Source organism: Oxyura jamaicensis, chromosome Z (genome assembly GCF_011077185.1).
Source record: "Oxyura jamaicensis isolate SHBP4307 breed ruddy duck chromosome Z, BPBGC_Ojam_1.0, whole genome shotgun sequence".
Classification (NCBI taxonomy): Eukaryota; Metazoa; Chordata; class Aves; order Anseriformes; family Anatidae; genus Oxyura; species Oxyura jamaicensis.
Window position 1 is genome coordinate 13198993 of NC_048926.1, and position 20596 is coordinate 13219588.

The following is a 20596-nucleotide window of genomic DNA, read 5'->3' on the forward strand; positions in this document are numbered from 1 at the left end:
ATCACTCTCACATGTCTGTCATTCATTTGTTTGTCTAGTTCAGACATATCAACCAGTAGCTATCCTTATTAGAAGCAAGATTGATTTTGGCAGCAGTAGAGCAGTCATTTTCCCCATATGGAAAGGAGATAAAGTACACCCCGTTACTGCCAGGCAAGAGTGGGCACTAAAAAAGTTTGTACAGTTAGAGAAATGCTATTTTTAAATCAAAATGTGAATACTAAGTAAAAAAAAAATAAAAATGAGGTTATGTATATTAAAATCTGAAATGTGCAAATTTTTAAAAATTTCCCACAGGTTTTTTTAGATAAGCAACAATCAAAAACCATGTATTTATGGTTGTTTTGAGAAACCAATTTCTATTAGATCTCTTAAATATTTTCTTAGTTTTTCAAATAAAAGCAAAAGATAAAATATTAAGTACTTCTGAAAATCTCTCTAAGAGACATTTCAGGAAGGTCTTTTGAGATTAACTATAAATAAACCTTCATATTAGCTTAAAGAATGAAAAGAAAAGAAGGAATAAGGAGTATGAAACTTCCAGTACCCTTCAGGCACAGTTGATACAGGATTGCAGTATTTCTTTACTTGAGCTCAAATGATATCATTTACTATTTATAAGGTGCAGTAATATGGTAATGGACTTTTCCACTGTGGTCTGTTTCATGAAGATTTAAAGTTTTTGAATGTAAGAAAAATGAATTCTATTAAGTTATAAAAGAGATCAGCATGATGCTACTTTTTGTTTGTTCAAGCCACTTCTTTTATTTGAAAGGAAAATCCACATTTTCACAATAGGCAAATAAATATCTAAGGTCTGTTAAGTTTTTGTGCAAATTACAGTAAACAACATTTACTGTAAAATGTGAACCATGGAAATGTTTTCTTTTTAAGTGAGGTAACTTGTCAGTTTTCGTTCTCTGCTTTCATATATGTAAACTCAGTGTGGTCCTTCCATTCTTACATCCTGCAGCAGCACTTAATTTGTTTTAGGGGAGCTGTCACTAGAGGTTTGAGCTGTGTGAGAAAGATAAACTGTGCAGCTTTCCTCACTGTAGCAGGGAGGTTGTATGTGAGGGTTGTCTGCCTCTGCGATACACAGTGCTGAAAATTTTTGGCTGTAATTCTTACAGAGCAGGTGCTTGATAATATTCTGCCTTGCAATTACAAGAAAAACTGTTTGCCACCTTGATTTTAAGTCCTTTTCTGTTCCTCGAAAACAAACAAACAAACAAAAACAAAAAAACACAAACCATTATTCAGTAGCTCATTTCACTTCTAAGAATGTTTTATAGCTGTAGCTTGAAAGGTACATGATGTAGCATTGCTATCCATATGTTTTACATTGGGATCCTGTTTTAAATTATTGGCCTCTGAAAATGTTTTTAAAATATTTCTTGTTTCTATGTAGAAAATTGTAAATTTTATCCATTTCTTATCCCTTTCCTATTGAATGTTTCCACACATTTTTTAAGTCATGTTTCACAAGGGAAAAACATTAGTGTTGTTTCCTCTACTACTGTATTCTCATGAGTATTTTAAACCTAATGATAGCAGGTCACTACGTTCTAGATATTCCCTAACCTCCCACCTTATTTATTATACTTGGCTCTTTTTCTTGGATAAGCACCAGGAGAGTCTCAAATCTGAAGATCTTTGGAATTGGGGTTTAAAGTATATTTTTTAATATAATATTAGAATATTTTTATTGTGTAAGCAGCCTTTTTTTTTGGATCAGAACATGCATAGTATCAACGTGTGGGTGTTAGCCATCTTTTTGCCCAAAAGAAGAAAGGCTGAAGTAAACTGATAGCATTTGTTGTTTAACTTTGCAGACATTTGGAAACGGCTTAGTTCTAAAACTGTTATTTAATCTTTCTTTTTTTTTTTTTTTTTAATTAAAAATACAGCAGTTTTGTAAGAATTATTCAGTCTACATTTTTTCCTTCTGTGGGTGCAGCCAGGAGGCAGACCAGCATTTCCCAGATCCAGCAGAATGGCAATCCAAATTGTTGGCTTCTAGGTCACCACTGTGCTGTAAGACACCAGCAAGAAGAGATTGCAGAGCATGCAGTAGGAATTTATGTCCTGAGCAGCATTATTTTTCTATGATCCTTATGGCAAAATTTCTGTTGTTCTTGAACGGTAGCAGGCAGCTAACATAGCTGATGTTTCATGCAGACCTTCTTCAGAGAAATCAAGGTGACTATAGAAGGAAAGACCCATCTATATACAAGCCCTCCCTTTTTATTCTAACTTCTGTCAGCTGATTTTACTTGCCATTGGACATATCAACCATCCTTATTAACACTCCCTGATTATTATGTAGAAAAAGCAGTATTTCTGTGGGCAAGGTTGCTGTTATCTTTGGATAAAAATACTGAGTTTCTGATTAATGTTTTGAATTTTCCCATCAGTTCCAATTGCATAGAACTGGAGAGAAAATATGCCATTGTACAATTGGTTACAAATATGCTGCAACATTTGCTTAAAAACCTTTTAGGCCTGTTTCTGAACTTTATAGAATATGAAGCATGGGATGGACGAAGTGTTTCCTTCTGAAGATTACAGATCTTAAAGACGGGCAGGAATAGCTTTGCTGCTTTTTAAGTTATAATGTATACAGGCCTGCACTGCAGCCCAACGTCATGAGATTTTGTTGTATGTAAATTCTTCCTGAACTGTATTTCGTAAGCACTTGCAGAGAAGTTTTTAGTCTATGAAAATCAGTCCACTTTGAATATGCCTGTGAAGATTTGGATGAACACCAGATTTGTATCCCCCAATACAGCAATCTAAGTATCTGAAGTTTTTTAATAGAGCCGCGTACACCTTAATTAAAAAAGGAAAGGCTTGAATGCCACTGCATTAATATCTTTCCTAATTGCAAAAGTTGCTTAAAAGCAGCAAGTAGACAGAGACAGAGATGGGGGAACAGTTGTTGAAGGATTTTGTGTTATTAGGAAGCTGTCTCTAGCTGTTAGAATACGAACATTTTAATGTTTTATTTAAGGACATAGAAAACTTTTGGAATAAGTATTTTATTTTATTTTATTTTATTTTATTTTATTTTATTTGGATACGACTTTGTACATTTCCCTTCACTTTTGGGAAGAGGCATCACTGAAGTGATAGAACTTGCTAGGACTATGGAAGATCCAGTTGGAAGGCACACTGAGATTTGATCCCTCGCTCCAGCACAAGCTTGAAATTGTTTATCCTTTTCAAATATAAAGATAATTTAATGTAACTCCATGCTTAGGTAATGGGTAATGATAATTTAAAAGGTAATTATTGTTTCTTAAAAATACTAATAATAAGCCAGTAAGGCTTCCTAAGTAGTAGTATATATGTTTTAAGCTCCTACGTATTTAAAATATATTGCATTCCACAAGCAATTCTTCATCAGGAATGCATCAAGTGTTTTTATAGCATCAAACAGAAGCAATACAAACAAGTTGCATGCATATTTGCACTGCATTTGCAAACTGGGGTTCTTCTTTCAGAAATGCAGAATTTGTAAAAATACAGTTTAAATAAATATTCAGTTCAGTCAGAAAAGCCCCATTTGTCTGCTGCTGTAGTGACCTGTGCTCACAGAGTCTGTGACCACAGTCAGAATGCATTTTACATATTCAGGTTCTTCCCTGCTGACATGCTGCTTATCTGGCTATCTGGACAGCCAAGTGCAGCAAATCTTGAGCAGCGCTGTTCAAACAGCACCCGTCACATACCGTCATGGCCATTGAAGCAGAGCTTGCACATAGGGAAGAGAAGTTTTGTTTAAGATTTTCTTTTCCTAACTGAAAATATTTTCTCAGAACAGCAACTCTTGCTGTCGCTATGCTGTCTGTATAGCTACGGGACAGATTCTGAAGGAATTATTTATTAGATTATAGGCTAGGAGAGGGAGAAGATGCAAGACAGAGTATAGGCTGTGTTTGTTTCTGTTTTATCCCTGTTCAGTGTTTAAGCATCTCCAGAGCTAGACCTGATCTTTTAAACCAAGATTCTGAAGATCTGTCAGACAGCTCTAGGAGCTGGTGTCTGCTGTATCATTCTGCACTAGGAGTATTTTATTTGGCTTCCAGAATCCTTTATCCTTGAACTGCAGAGTTTTATGTAAGTAGCCTAACATACTGTAACATAGATCCTCTCTGTGTTGCTCCATTTAGTTTTCTGTTTTTCTTATATAGTTATTTTGGCCACTGTAGGCTGCAGGGGATTCACCTGACCAAATATAGATGTCTACAGCTGATCCAGTCACCCTGGGCTCCCTTTCTAATAAGCAGAGAAAATAAACACATGTAGACTGTGATTATCTCATACTAAAATAGGTATCTAAAATAGGTTAGATGAAGGTCACCATAATATATGCTTATTTCTCTCCATTAACTGTAAAGGGAGTGAAAAGCTGTGGACATTTGAAGAGTAGACCTGTAAAGATTAGAGTTGTAGACATCTGAAGTTTGGTGAGGTAAGTCTTACCTATGATCTTTGCTTCTCGCTGTTGGTGTTGATTCTCTCCTGTGAAAGCACTGGAACATTTCACCTCTCTTGCTCTGACCTTATCAGTGGCAAAGTTAGACAATAGGTTACTTCTGCACTCATTTCTTTTGATTTAAGGATTTATGACTGTAGGAAAGTTAAAGTAGGACAGGAGAAAGTCCTGCCATCATATGAAGGGATTGTGCTAGATGAGATTCAAGTGTAAGCTCTCTTAGTTGCACCTGATTTCTAAACATAATTGTCAAAACATCAGCAGTTTTACCTTATGATTACAGAACATTATCTAAATTTGAATGAACTTGTTTTTTTAAAGTTAGTGAAAACAACAGTTTCACTAATTAAACTGTTGCTGTAGCAGTTCAAATGTGTGAAAGTCTAGGATTAGCATGTTCCCTTTCCAGTTTCAGTATTGATCTCTAATTAACAGTATCTTCTTTTCTAGTGGTAAATTACCATTGTGAGATAAATATTTGTGAGAAAATCAGTTTTGCTCTTTCCACCTTACAAGTGGAATGTTGGCTGCACACTTGCTACAGGAATAGTACATGTTAACATCATTCAGCAGAGTTTTCTGCCCTCTGAACATAGCTCTGTGTTGTGAAAATAGATGCATCTTCTCCACTTGCCAGTTTTGTTTGTCTGTGCTTTCATTTAGTTTCCTCTTGGCTAATATCCATGGGAGAAGACGTGAATTCAGCAAACTTAGCCTAAAAGTCTGATAGCTCCATGTAGCTGAATAATCAATTTTGGAATTGTGGAGCTGCCAGACTGGAATGATAGGCTGTACCTGAAGTGAAGAGAAATAAAAATTTAAAAGGTTTATTCCAGAGGTTTATTCCAAGAGTGCGTAGCTAATGTGTAAACATGTTTTTCTTTTTCTTCCCTGCATGGCAGGAGGATCTTTACCACTGAACTTCAATAAGCTGATACATTATCATGCATTATCAGAAAATGCACTTCAGATGAAATGTTCAGTTTCAAAGACAAACTTATGGTATTTAACCTTAAAACTTAACTGTCTTCAGGGAGAAAGAGTTGATTCCAAAGAAAACAATGTGTGGTTGAGAAACAGTAAGACCTCCTTAAGGAGGCAAAAGAAATTAAAACATCATTGTAAAATATGACCCAATCTAAATTTACTTTTCATTTTGCAGTAGCGATGAAAGAATATAGCCCCACTGAGCTCAGTGTTGCAGAAGTGTATGGTGATTCCAATTTATGCCAAAAATATATCCTTGGAATGTTTTGAAAAATGGTGAAATTTGATATCATGCCAGTCGTGCAACAAATGATGACCTCCACACTCCAGGAGATCAGCATATGCATAAATACAGGCACACAAATGTGTCTGTTTAATGAAATTTTGCTAAAAAAAAAAAAAAAAGATCAGCAATTATCTTGGGTTTTCTGTACTTATAAAAGTAGCTGGATGCTGGATTCTGTTGGATGGTGGTTAAACTTTAGACTGAAATGCAAAAAGAAAAAAAAATCATACTTTTTTACAGCGTCAGCTCACGGACATGTCAAGTGCTAGGAATAAAAGAAGACAGCAATGGAGGGAAACCTTAATTTTCCCTAGCTGTCTTGCAAGAAAGTGAAGGAGGATAGAGGTGAATACTTTCTAGAGACAATCTGTATACGCACTCTCCTTATTTTGTTGCATAACAGGCAACCTTCCATTTTGGTAGGTTAAAAAGATACTAGTGAGATTAAGTGACTCTGTAACGTGGCAATATTTGCAGGTGTAAGAATTAATGTTTAGGTAAAGGCCATACATACTCTGCAATAGCAGAAACTATGTAGACTTGCCTGATTTCCTCTTTTTTTTTTTTTCTTGTTATGCTTTATATATGTTTTCTGTAGTTGCTTTCCCCTTAGAGTAGGAAATTCAGGGGTATATTAAATAATTCAGGGAAATAGAAAATGTGGCATGAATCACATAGTCTTATATAAGTCGTATAAAAGCTGTTCTGCCTGTTCAGTACTCTGAAGAAACTGCCTGTAGTCAGACAAAAGCCAGGACTACTGGCTATACAGGAGGGGAGAAGTGGGAGTGACCTGGTAATAACACTGGCTTGATCATCTCATGAAACCTTGCCCTCGTGTTGATAGACCAACTTGGCAAGCCTTGCTCCAGCTGTGTCTGTCCTTAATGCCCCCAGCCGATTGCTTCACTTGCCTGTTAGAGGTTTGTCCAGAGGACAAGGGGATTGTCAGCCCAGGCTGCCTCCCCCCTGTGCTGGGTGGCTGCAGGAGCAGAAAGCTGGAAGAGCTTTTAGGTCTCTAGAAGAGCATTTTTTCTCCCTCAATAAGGAGAATACCATGGGCCCTTCTTGGCAGCTGGGGTTGTAGGGAAGCTCTTGTTACTGTGCCAAGCAGAGGAGCTAGGAAAGGAATAGGAGACTACAAGAGGTATGGGAAAATCTGTAAATTACAGAAGAGAGTGGGAGGTGGGTGGTCTGCAAGGGGAGCAGACCTGTGCAGCACAGAGAGAGAGAGAGAGAGAGAGAGAGAGAGAGAAGAGGACCATACTAGCATCCCTGCTGAAGCTCCTCATAACCTTGATGAACTGCCAAATGTGAAACATCTCTGACCCTTCCTAGTACTTCTTGCTGGAATTTATTAGCCTTTCCTCACCTTCCTCCCTGCAGCCTGCACAGATCCCTCTCAGACTGCTCATCCCGTCATGGGTCTGCTCTATCTATGCTGTAAGATTAAATGTTTCTACTTGAAGTATGGGCCAGGGAACTGAATTTTGCCATCACTGCTGCAGTCTTGAACTGACTATAACCAAAGATCTGGGAGAATTCTTTCAATCCTTGACATCAGTCTGCAGTTCTATGACCTTACCAGCCTCATGGTTTCATCATAGTGGTAAATTTTCCATTCCTATGCAACAAATCATTTAAAATCTTTTCTTGCTGACCTTGTAAAATGCCCTTTCGGTATTGTTTACCCCTGTAGGGGTGTTAGCCCAAGTGTTCTGGACAGTTTCAGTTGAGGTAATTAGCTTTTACTTGCTGAGAAATCTGTTTCAGTTATTATTCACTGTGCCTATTAAATATGAGTGTATTTCTAGGCCAGAATAAATGTTACATTCCGTGTTACAGATAATCCTGTGTCAGGCTTCAGCATCACATTTAGAGGCCAGTCCTGTCAAAGGACAGTTACGTGCATAGTCCCATAGTTGCCTACTGAGCTAACCCAGATGGAAAATAACTTAATAGAAAAATAATGTGGTGTAGTTCACCTGCACCAGCAGCTCTGCCAGTGTGACACAAAGAGAAACAAGCAGGTGAGAACAGACTGTCAGGGCTGAGGCTATGTAGGAGCCTTCCCAGAACTGCACGTGAACTGGGACTGTGCTTGTCTCAGAAGAAATGAAGGTAGAATAGCACACGAGGAAGAAGGCGTATAATCACCTTTGCTTGCCACCTTTCTTTGTACTTCCAAGTTTTATGTTGAAGATTACCACCTACTATTAAGCTCTTACATTATTACACATACATTTTCTAAAACTAAAAACTTTATTTTCAAAGAATTGGGAGCTTGAGGTGTGTATAGTGCTTAGTTTAAAAATAAAGTAAAAAAAGAGCATTCAGGTAATTAATTAAAGATGGTAAGGCTAGCTTTAGGCAGTTATTTAAGGAAGTAAGCATTTTAATCTAGATCCCACTGAATCTGTCCTGACTTCTTTCAAAGTGACAATAAAGCACTTTTTCTGTTAACATTTTTAATGTTCCCCCTGCCTAATTTCACAAAAATATTTTCACAATCTTCTCCCACTATTTCCTAATGCAGGCTAATGCATTTGTATATGCAATAGATCTTGCCAAAGCCTTTTCAGATGGATTTCATTTGAAGAACTTAATATGTTTACAACAACCGAAGTACCAAACAGATTTTGAATCATTATCACTAACTGTAATTTGTCAGTGCTGTATTTTAAGATAGGTTAGTCTTATGGTTACAAAGCTGGCCAGCTCAGGTCCACTGATAAAATTATTTTGAGTACTTTTATGACAGGTTTCCAGGACTTCATCCTCCAAAGATGTGCTGTCCAAAACCTCCAGCCATTACAGAAATCTAAATCTTTTTTTTTTTTTTTTTTTTTTTTTTATGTTGAAGATGTTTACATGATGATGCAGTCTGATTTTTATTGTTCTTAGTTTTAGAATAAGACATACTTTTCCATTTGCAAAGCTTAGGGATGACCTGGAATTTTATGATTTTCAGAACCTATATAGCTTTTCCTTTGTTTATGCTTTAATTGTTTTATAAAACAGGTCTTTCAGTGTTGAATGGTGGAATCTAGAATTAGTTAACTGAATTTGTAACTCTGGTATTTGTGTTTTCTGAGCCTTGATGCTGGCATCTGCTGAATTCTGTAAACTGGTACTTGTGGTTAGGCAAGTCTTCTGCAGTAGGTTTTCAAGAAACCTACTGTCAGGCAATTTGATTCCATGTTCCTGTTTTATTTCTCCGAAAAAGCATGAAACCACCTTGGCAAGTGCAACAAGAGCTTGCAGTCAGCTTTTAACTGCTGAGGTTGTTGCTTCTGGCCTGAGCTCTTATCTCAAGGGATGCAACTGGAAGTGTACCTTAAGTACCACCTTGTTCATTTAGGGTTCCATTGCAGGACATGACCTAAAAACGAAATGAGCTATTCTTAAAAATCATTATATAAATTGGAATTAGTATTCAATGTAAATCCCCTTTCCATCTTTGAGAAGCAGAAAGTGGGACCAAGAAGCTCATGTCCTGAGCAACCTGCTGTAGTTGGCCCTGTCCAGAGGAGGGGGGGTTGAATTAGATGATCTTCAGAGGTTTCCTTCAGCATCAACCATTCTGTGATTCTGTAATGTCCAGTATCAGTAGGTGGGTATGTGCCTATGTGCATAGGCAGATCAGGCCAGGGAAACAGTTGTTTTCCTGCTATAAACACACTTACGTCCATAGAAAGCTGTGAAGTAGGACCTTCTTTGACCTGGAATTTAATGTTTCACATTTCCAGTGATAATGATGCTTACCTGAGTAGGCATCTTTATAGTTTTTACAATACACAGCAGGAAAGTAGGTGGTAATGGCAGTGAAATGCTGTCTTTAGGAATCAGTTATTTTTCTATGATGTATATTCCCATTCCCCCCTCACTCTCAATGTTAAAACCAAATCTACAATGATCCCTCTTTTATACAGTTGTTTAGGATTTTTACTTCTTTAGGATTATGTGATTGGGAAAGATTAGTAGGATTCAGTTCAGGAATTCAATATTTTGCTCTTTTTAAAGTATTGCCTGTTTCTATAAATAGTCTGAAAATCTCTGTAAGTAGTTTTCATTATTTCTTATAAAGTAGGTTTATATGCCAGTGGCTTAGTGAAATTACTTGCATGTTCAGAGCTTGTATTTGTTTAGTTTTTAACAAATTATATTCTGGGGACGTTTTACAGTTTTAGAAGATTTATTGTGCTGCATTTTATGTCAGTTTCTTCTGCCTGCTCTGGAGCACGTGCCATGGTGGTTTTAAGTGTGCTGTGGATGTTTGACAAGTTAGAAACTTAGCAATCCCCATCAGTGCTTAGCCACACTGTCTCAGGCTTTGTTTTTGTTGGCTGGTATCCAGTACCATGCTATAAAATACATTTACTTGACAGTAGAAAGTGGAGAACCACATTAACTACGAAGTTTTAAAAGGCTGGCTAAACACATGCAATAAATATTAATAAAAGAAAAGGCCACCCACCTTTGACCTTCAATGCTTGTTATTAGCTTTGTATGTTTTAGAATTACAGTAACGTTTTGAGTAATAGCATTACATAACAGTATGTAAAAATCTCTTATTCAAATCAAGCAACTTATTAACAACCTTATATTGATTATTTTGGTATCTTGTGGCAGGGATTATACTGCATTGCCAGAAATTTGCTTTTTTTTTCAGATAACTCTGAAGTTTAAGTTTGTTGCCCTTTTGTTGTCTCATAATAAATAATTCAGATATATTTGTACTTGTAAGTATGGGGAAAGTATAACGTTGTATGTGTTTACATGTAATGGGCAGGATGTTTTATAAGGCAGCCTTGTAAAGACTGATCAGTTGATTCATGTAAACTCATCTCGCTAATTTTTTTTTTTCATTCATACAAGAACACCAAGCAGAAAAACAGTTCTAAAATAAGTCATCCTTCATCTTGTACTAAAATGAAAATGTAATTCATGATGGCTGAGTGGGCTTCAGATTTTTTTCCAGTACTTTTTATGTTAAATGCCTTGTAACGTTCAAAAAAAAAAAAAACAACAAAAAAAAAAGTATGTAAATCAAACCGGAGATAGGAAGGAATGTGAAGTGGGAAGAGTGATAGAGTGATTCACCATTCAATAGAGCTTATACATAATCATTCTCTTTTGATTATGTGGTTGTCACCTCCCAAGTTAAAGGGCTTTGTTTCATTTGCACCCGCTAAGTATATTCTTGCTTTGTTTATTTCTCTGGGTAAGACATCAGTGGTTTCCATGTTGTGAATTTCATGTACTGTGTTATGTAAAATAAACGAGTAAATAAACTACAGATACTTTCATGATAGGTGGATGTAAGTGGTTGAATATTGAATTAGTTCATTTTGAAAAGTCTATATTTCTTTGTTTTTTAAAGGTAAAGGGAAAAAAAGTCTAGAAAAAACAACATTCAGTGAAATGTTAACACGATGATGCATACTGCTAGTTCTGGATACCTTTATTACACAGCTAACGAAAACACTGTCAAAACACTGTTGTATATCTAACAAACAGTTGTTATGTGGTTTTGTTGTTTTTTCTTTCAGTTAGATGCACATATATTTTTTGTTAGTATTGAGTTGTGTTATCCTTCAAGGCAGATCGTGACCACTTCTTCGGCTCTCTCATAAATCATCGCAGTCTTGCAGCCTTTCTGGGTTGACCTGCTGATTCAGATTTAGTGCAGTGATCAGTCACACAGAGAACCACTCTGGATGTATAAAAGAACAGTACTATTAATGTCTGAAAATGACTTGTACAGACTAGAAGGGTGACAGAGCTGTGAGACATAAGCTTCAAATACCAAGTTTTCCTCGATCTTTAGGGGAAAAAGATCCAAGAGTGAATATCAGACATTTGTCTGTTCTGCAGTAAGCAAGTGAAAGGTCAGCACTGTGTGAAAGAAAAATAGGTAACAGAAGGAACAGGGTGGAAAAATTAAGGATTAAAAAGAAAAACGCAAGAGTCATGAAGGCTTTTACTGCTATATCTGAAGCACTTCATTGTTCTCCTTCAAATCCTGTTTAGAGTTCCATTTCTATTATGCCCGTGAAGACCCTGGAGCAGTTAGCCTATGGAAACCACTGTTTATTCTCACTACCGCCCATTTGTACTTCCTTTTCTGCCTACATCCATGTGTTGTCACTCCTTTTACATTGTGTTCTGATCTGGAGAAGAACTTTTACTCATTCATGTAGTCACATTCATTCATGTATTCAAGCTTGTTGTGTACTACAGTGTAGGAATCTGCTTTTTGACAAGATGAATATTAATTCTAAAATCTAAATGAATGACCAGCTGTCAATCTGTTACTTTATTTCAGAGTGTTGTGCGTTGCCTTTGGCATCCCAAGCTGAATCAGATCATGGTTGGTACAGGAAATGGACTGGCAAAAGTGTACTATGATCCTGTTAAAAGCCAGAGGTATGTAATGGCTAGTGGTTTATAATTAAGAAGATTTCTCAAACTTACCCTGATGCTATAATTATACTTAGAGATGAGAAAAAAATGAGTTAGTAGCATTTGTTTTGCAGTTTTAGCTACTTAGTTACAATAAAAAAAAGAAAGAAAAAAATAAAAACAACACAGAAGTTTGTACTTGAAAAGCAGTGCACTTTCCTCCAGGCTCTTTGTGGTGCTGTACGCTGGCAGTTCTACCTGAATTTATGAACACTTCCATTCTTGAATTGTATGAAATTTTCTGTAAGAATAACCAGCCTTTCATTTGACCTCTTGAAGGCTGCTGAAATTGTGCTATTGAAAGGCTACTTATTGAATTTAGTAATATTTTTGTCATTTTTTATGAAGTACAAATGTTGTTTAGAAGCATTAGCTTAAGCTTCCCAGTCTGTGAAGTAATGTTAGAAGACTCAGTCTGAGACCTTGCCATCTCTCCCACCCTCTCCTGTCACGTGTGGATTTTGCCTGTGTATCTAATGGAAGGGTGGCAGTGATTCATCAGAAGGTGACTTGTCAGCCTAGAATGAAAAGAAGAGGATTTAACTAGTCTATAAATACTTACACAATTAACTAGCTTTTACCCTCTGAATTGTCTGGGGTACTTCCTTCCTTGCCAGCTGAGGAAAATGCATACTTCATATATATACTGAGTGGTATTATATGCCCTTTGTTTCACTTGCATCCAAAACCATACTGTATTATAGTTCATAGTTCTGGGTACTTACCGTGGCCTGGAGATAGGAATATGAAAATAAATTCTGGTTTATAAGATTGTTAGAAATAAGTATTATTTTTCTGTTCTTTCTCGGTTTAGAGAACAGGAGAGAAGTTGGTCAACATCGTTTGTTGACTCTCTTCAGAGTGCAGCCTGAGTCCCCTATACAAGGACTACAAAAACCCTAGCTCAGTTGTGTACCCAGTTTCATTCCTAGTACTTATAGTAAAAATGAAAATAATACCAGTTTAAGTTAGTCTTGCTGCAACTAGGCTTCTGCAGAATTTCCCCGTACACTGTTACAAACTCCTCTGACTAGATAACTACCAACAACCCAGGCTGCTTAGGAAGGGTACTAGGAGCAAATCATTGCCAATATTTGGAGAGGGGCATTTCCTGTGTGCGTGCATACTGTGGAGAAATGAAGTGTGATATGAATCTTTCACCCACACTTCCACCAGTCATATAAACTGATCTGTAATAAAAGCACTAATCGTTTTGCCTTCCTTCACATGTGCACGGACATACCAAGATATACACAGTCATGAATATTTAAAATGCTGTATAATTTAATTGAGAATATGTCTTGAATAAAAAATGGTTTTTATTTGATATAAACTGACCAATTGAACTGCTGTGTGTTTTCTCCTAGGGGAGCAAAATTATGCGTGGTCAAAACAAAAAGAAAAGAGAGACAAGCAGAGACTCTTACTCAGGATTACATTATAACACGTAAGGAATTTAAACATCTCTTTATATGAGCATTCCTAGCTCTTTCTTAGTTATCGTATTATTTCCAGATGATTTACTTTTATGTTTTCCCCTCGAAATAGTTGCAATCATTCCCTAAGTATTGAGTGCTACATACAAATGTATTAATAGCCCTGCAAAACTGAAAAGGGATGTATTGGGTATGCCCTGTAAATTGTTAATGATGGTTGTCTTCTAGATTCTGGTGCAAGTTTCATGCACTGGAAAGGACAATTGCTTTGAAAAGTTGGGATGACCTCTTGCAAGCATTTTGTATTTAAAAAAAAAAACAAAAAACAAAAACAAACAAACAAACAAAACAAAAAAACACCCTATGCTCCAAAATTCTTTTCTTCCTTTATTGAATCTTCAATTTTACTCAACGAAATTGGTGAATTGGTGAGTAGAGACGAGTTGAAGAAGCCTTCTTTCAGGATTTAGAACTTGCCTAGAGATGCATGGGTTTTCAAATAATTAAAGTATCTTTCCAGCTTACGGATTGTACTTCTCTAAGACCTCATGTTCATATTAAGACTAACTGACGCATAAAAAATAGTTATTGTTGTTACTGCAGAAAGATTAATGACCTGCATTTTTCCAAGGGCAAATTTTATAAGGGGGTGAGGGAATTGAGAGATTTTGGCCCTCCCAAGTAGTACTGCCCTATGTAGTGTTTCCTCATGTGAAGTGAGAGCAGTCATGTGTTTTTGCTGTCCTACTTCTTTTATTCCTCTTCCAGTTCTATGGCGTTAGGATCCAGCTCTGTTTTCCAGTAGACCTGGTCTTAGAAATAGATAAAACATTTGTTATTTAACAGAAGTAGGTTGGCAGCATAATAAACAACATTTAGAATGAGAAAGTCTGGGCAATGTTTAGAATGAGAAAGTCTGGGCAATGTAGCAAGGTCTCTTTTGAGGCACTTCAATTCTAGGTTCCAGTCTCAAGCACCTTCCAGCCACAGCTGTGTCCTGCTTACTTCACTGTGGCAAATGTTCAGCTCCACTTGTTGGGCTGCAGTAGGTGAAGTTGTAGCTTGTGTAGATAAGGGGCATTTATCTCCTCTGGGTGCCCTTCTCACTCCATCCTTAATATAATGTTGTTTGTATTAGTACACAGTCTATTGTCTAAATACTTTGTGTGTGCTGTGTTAATGTTTATATTGAAAAGAGCTCTTGTGATTTTTTTAAAATTCTGCTTAAAATTTGATGCAACTTGTGTATCCCTATGTATCCAGTGATATTTTTAAATGCCATTCAAAGATGCACAGATTTAGATTGAGGTCCCAGGTATGCAACGTTGCAGAACTTTATCGTTGAGTTTTAGCTGTTTAACTGTATCTTCCCAGATCATTTTGAAACCAAATAAATATACTTCATATACATGAAAGCAGTAAAAAGGTTTTTGAGCTGGTAGTGAAGAAAGAGGACCTAAGTATTTGCTTTACAAATTGTTGCATGTTTTGGAAATTTTTCAGAGGTTATATTTCTTTCTTTGAAGCTTGCTGATAGAACTAGAAAGAACTGAAGATCTCAGAAATCCCTTCCAAAGTGAACCAACCCCTTTTTCATCTTCTTCTGCTTTTCTTTTTTTTTTTTTTTTTCTTAAACTTGTAGCTGCTCTTTAATCTCAGGATTGCCTATAGTAGCTGCTTAAAATGCAATAATATTTTCTGAGAGATTAAGTATTACTTTTAAAACACAGGAATATGCAGCTTGAGTTTCCCTTGGACAACCTTTACTCCATATGGTAAAAGCTTGTATCTGTGCATTAGTCACCTGAGATGCTCTATGCAAGCCAATCAACCTCATTACTTTGAAGTGCCTGGGACAATTTATTGTTGTACTTTATGAAATCTGCAAAAATGAAACCTAAACACGTATTCCAAAGATCTGCTGCTGTGTCATATGGCTGTGACTTTACATGGTCTAATAAATTGAGCAGGCTTCCATAAGTAAGCTGGAAAATCAAAGTGAGAGGTCTCTGGATGCTGACTTCATTTTTTCCTTATTACATGTAAAGCCAGTTCCTCTACACTTAAGATTTCGTTTGTTTTGGTTCTGTCTTTGTTGGGTCTTTTGACCCCAACACAATTTCCTGCAATTTGGGAAACGGCAGAAATCATCATATGGCAGTGTTTTGCCTGACCACAGCAAAACTGTCCCTTCACATGGTGTTTATTTGGTGCTGACGAAAGTGCCTCTTGTCTGAACTGACTGAAACAGCACATAGGTAAATCATTGTGATTGAAGGTATTGCAGCAATTTTATGATGAAAAAGGGGTTTTAAATCCTGATAGTTTAGTCAAACTGTCTCAATTATGGGTATTCTTCCAAATTTGATTAGTGTCATAATTTAAGAAAAAAATGAATATGACTTCATATGCAGAAATACCATGTCTTGGATCTTTGAGGAGATTCCTCTTATCTCTGTCTCAGATCCAAAAATGTATGTAGTTTTTTATGCTGCTGGAGTATTAGAGTGCTGTAGAAAAATGGAATATTCAGAAAAGAGCAACCAGTTGGTCACAATGCTAATGTTGAGCATTAAATGTCAGAGGAATAGGTTATATGTGCATATACTATGCAAACAGTATTTCAGATGAAAAACTGCTACCTGAAACAACTGTGGAAATTTGGCTACTTTCATGTTTGAAAAATTCATCAGGAAGAAGCTCTCTAAAATACACCTCAGTAAACCATTGCTTGGATACAGTAAAAGTGGAAGGCTGCTTCTGCCATCTTTCCTTTTGAATGAACAAATGACCCTAACCCTAACCCTTTCCTTTGTGTGAACAAATCCTTGCAGTCTTCACCCTGGTAATTAAAACATTGAAAAGATAATGGAATTTCTAACATTTCTTTGTCTCCAAACTGTAATTCTTTAGCCCATGCACTTCCCATGTTCCGTGAACCACGACAGCGAAGCACCAGGAAACAGCTGGAAAAGGATAGGCTGGACCCCATGAAGTCTCACAAACCTGAACCTCCAGTAGCAGGACCAGGTAATGTAGTCATAATCACTTCATATTGTTGTATACCAAAGGGACTGTCATGCTCGGGTTCTGTATTTGTTTGGATTTGCATTCAAACATTTTTGGGTGAGGGACTCTACTATACATATATGTGAGAAGCATCCAGAACTGTTAGACATTGGTCTTTGGAGTGCTTGCCAAAAATAATCACAATTCCTTTATGTAATCAGTAAAATGCATATGTGAATGCAGCTCTAAATTAGGCTCTTCCTGTAATATTATGTAGCTTCTTTGTATCAGATCACTGTTATAGACAAAATATAACATTTTTCTGTTTATTTCTTATATATGTTTCTTTAAAATAGTCATTTATTTTTTTTTTTTGCTACAGGTCGTGGTGGCCGTGTTGGAACACATGGAGGTACCTTGTCATCATACATAGTCAAGAATATTGCTCTGGATAAGACAGATGATAGCAACCCTCGAGAGGCTATTTTACGTCATGCAAAGGAAGCAGAGGAGAATCCATACTGGGTTGCTCCAGCATATGCTAAGTAAGGAAGCAATTAAAAATACAAGTAATATTTCTGGAGACCGGTGGGAGTTTGTAAAAATAGAAGACACACATTTTTAACGGTATCCTTTGCCTTTTCTGGCTTGTTGCCATTAATACGTAAACCAAGAATATATCACACTCCTATATGAAGATATGAGTTTCCAGGAGGTTAAATTTTTAAAATGTGACATTACCATTTTTTAAATTTGACTGTCAGTGCTCGAAAATTCTAAAGCTTTCTAAATTTGCTAGTCTTCTACAAATCAGTAGCAGAAATTGTAATATACCTTTTAATAAGGTACTGTCCAACAGACAAACTTCGGGGTGATGTTTTCCAACATACCCTCTAGCTCTGACTGGGCCTTAGGTTAAACCTTCAAAAATATTTCCTTGGTGTTACGACAACATATTTTAGATAATCTCTTAGGTGTCATAAATAATCTGGATTTTTCCTAAATCAGGACCTGAGTACTGCTTGAATTAACTTGGTCTTAAAGGTATTAAATATTAAAAATTGCACTGATAATTGCAGTCAGTTTAAATTGTATGTATGAGTGTGGTGTTTGTCCATATCTGTTGCAATGAAAACTGTGCAATATGCTTATTTAGTGGTTTCTACCAAATATCTTCATTTTCTAAATTCAAAATATTAAATAATTTCATGGTAGTACTAAAATACATAATTAATGCATTTCATACGAAGGAACAGAAACTGCCACTTTAAAAATTAGTAATTTTTTAATATTTTGCTATTGTCATTGATGGTTTTTATTGTACAAAGTAATCTATCTAGTAGTATTTTCAAAATGTATAAGGAAGGGTTATGAAGAGATTAAACGGTCTGCACAGAGCAGGCAGAGCTAGTAACAGCCTTTTTTTTTTTTTTTTTTTTTTTTTAGTTTGCAGCCCATTGTTTTATATCCTAGGCTGTACTTTCATTGGTACTTTATTTACTGTAATTCCGTTTTTAGTTTTTAGTTTCTTAATGAAAAAAAAAAAACACACATCTTTCCAGAAACTCAGAATATATTAAGAACCATAGCTCTTTCTTGTGGTGACGTGTACTTCCCAGCTTGACCCACAATAGTTTTTCCAAAGCAGCTTGAGAACAGTAGTGACCCATGCTGGCTTTGACTAGGTAATTAATAAGTATGGCATTGTTGTAAAGTACATCAAATCAATGTGTTATACAATATCACTCTTGATACCAAGTCAAAGAAAGAAAGGTTTGACACAGCCTGTTTCTGTAACACTTGTAGTAATGAGTAGGCTAAATTTGTAACTAAGGGTTTATGTTTCCTAGAGGTTAAAATTTACTGTGAATGTGCAGGTACCTGTTTTTATTTAGGATATATATAGCTATTCATTCTCAAAAGTAAATACAGTCACACATTCCGTCAGGTAGATAGATACCTCAGTATATTTTTGGCTTCATTGACTGTATTGTAAGTTTCACCCCCACACCTGCAATGTAGTAGACATGAAAGTTTTAAAATTTAGCTACATTACAGAAGGCTTGCTGTGTCAGGTGGGCAGATCTCATTATGGTTTTTTGTTGAAAGATGTAGCTGCAGGGAAAGAAGAGAGCTGACTGAGAAATGGGGAGGAAGCAAATCCAGACTGCTATTAACTTACGCACCAGAAGGTGATACGTATGTGGGGGAGTTGGGCTGCAGCCAGCGGCATGCTGCCTTGACAGTTTTGTCAGCTGATAAATCTCATGCCAAGGAAACTGCCGCTACCCTTGCTTTAGAAACTTGACTTTAAGATGCACCCCATGCAAAGAGCTTTTTAAAGCTTCATTGTTATTAGTATTATTATTACTTTTTATTAATATTTATATACAGGCTAAGACACTGAAATGCAAAAACTTTACAACTGTTATGTTCTTATCTTTCAGAAATGGAGGTCTGCATAAAAAGTTACAGACCAATGACAGTTATAGGTTTCATTAGCTGCTTGCCTGCACATGCGCATAATATATAGAGATGTGTTAATTATATAGTTGATACCTGACTTTGCAGGGTGTGCAGGTTTACCTTGTGTAAAAAACATTTTACAGACCTCCTTACAGACACATATTTAATAAATGTGCTAAGTACAAGTAATTGATGTAAACTATCAGAGAATGTTGTGTTGGAAGTATGTCCCCAGTGACACTGTAAAAATCAGGGGTTCATGATAATAAGCAGTATACAAATATAAGGAAATTGTCTTCCTTAGATATATATAATGTATCTATTATAGCATAATCATAAAATCATAGAATGGCTTGGGTTGGTAGGGGACCTTAAAGATTGCAATCCCCTTGCAATGGGCAGGACAACTTCCACTGGACCAGGTTGCCCAGGGCCTTGTCCAACCTGGTGTTGACCAGGGATGGGGCACCCACAACTTCTCTGGGCAACCAGTGCCTCATCACCCTCTCAGTGAAGAATTTTTTTCCTAACATCTAATCCAAATCTCCCCTCTTCTAGTTTAAAGCCATTCACCCTTATCCTAAGATATACTAAAGAGTTAGGAAAGGTAATAAAATTACATGCTGCCTTGTTACCTGGGAAATATACAACCAGTATGTTTCCTTTTTTTCAGTGCTGTTTATTCTTTTTACCACTTTATTTTTCTGCTATCAATTTTTCCACATATGTGATAAGTTTTCAATTAAATATGATACAAAAGTATCCACATTTCTCTTGTTTGACAAGGCTTTTGTTTGTGTACTATCTCCAAGGATGGTTTTTCACATACAGTTTTCCATTTTCCTTCTCAAGAAAATGTCTAAGAAAAAGATAGTTACTTTACTTTCTTCAGTGATGGGTATAAAGTAATTTTAGTCCAAAAAAAACTAGGAAACACTCATTTTCTTATCAATAAAGTTTTTATAACTTTGATTGTGGTGACAGGGTTAGAGTTTGTCGGGTCCTGATTTGTAGTGAAAAGGTCATTCTAAATCAGATAACTGATGTCCTGGTTTTCAACTGCGTTTTCATTTCAGAAATTCACATAAGAAATACCTGTGCCATGACTTTTACTGTTATACAATGTATGTTTAAAAAAAAAAAATCCTTTTCATTGGAGTTTAAGGTGTGTAATCTGTTCTTGAAGCCAAGTAGTTATTTGCATTATTTATCACTTGAATTTTTTTTTCAAGCTTGTTATTGTTAACATGACCTTTCTGTTTCTCCTGTAATTTGAAACAGAAAAGGAGGGGGAAGTACATGACTGGCAAAAGGATGGGTGAATAAAACAGATGCTGCTGAAAAGGATATTGGGAAATGATAAGAAATACATGCTGAATCAGGAGATGACATATCACAGAATGCAAAAGTGAATAAATTGTCAAAAAGATATGATCAACAGCAGAG

General features: G+C 36.2%; 1 protein-coding gene across 1 annotated transcript in view; it reads left to right on the forward strand.

Annotated features, from left to right (window-relative positions):
* Nucleotides 1–20596, forward strand: part of WDR70 (WD repeat domain 70) — a 141112-nt gene that overhangs the window by 114427 nt on the left and 6089 nt on the right. The window contains exons 14-17 of the mRNA XM_035309542.1: nucleotides 12103–12203; nucleotides 13607–13686; nucleotides 16589–16705; nucleotides 17067–17229. Of these exons, the coding sequence (XP_035165433.1) occupies nucleotides 12103–12203; nucleotides 13607–13686; nucleotides 16589–16705; nucleotides 17067–17229 (461 nt within the window). The remainder of the gene's footprint in view (nucleotides 1–12102; nucleotides 12204–13606; nucleotides 13687–16588; nucleotides 16706–17066; nucleotides 17230–20596) is intronic.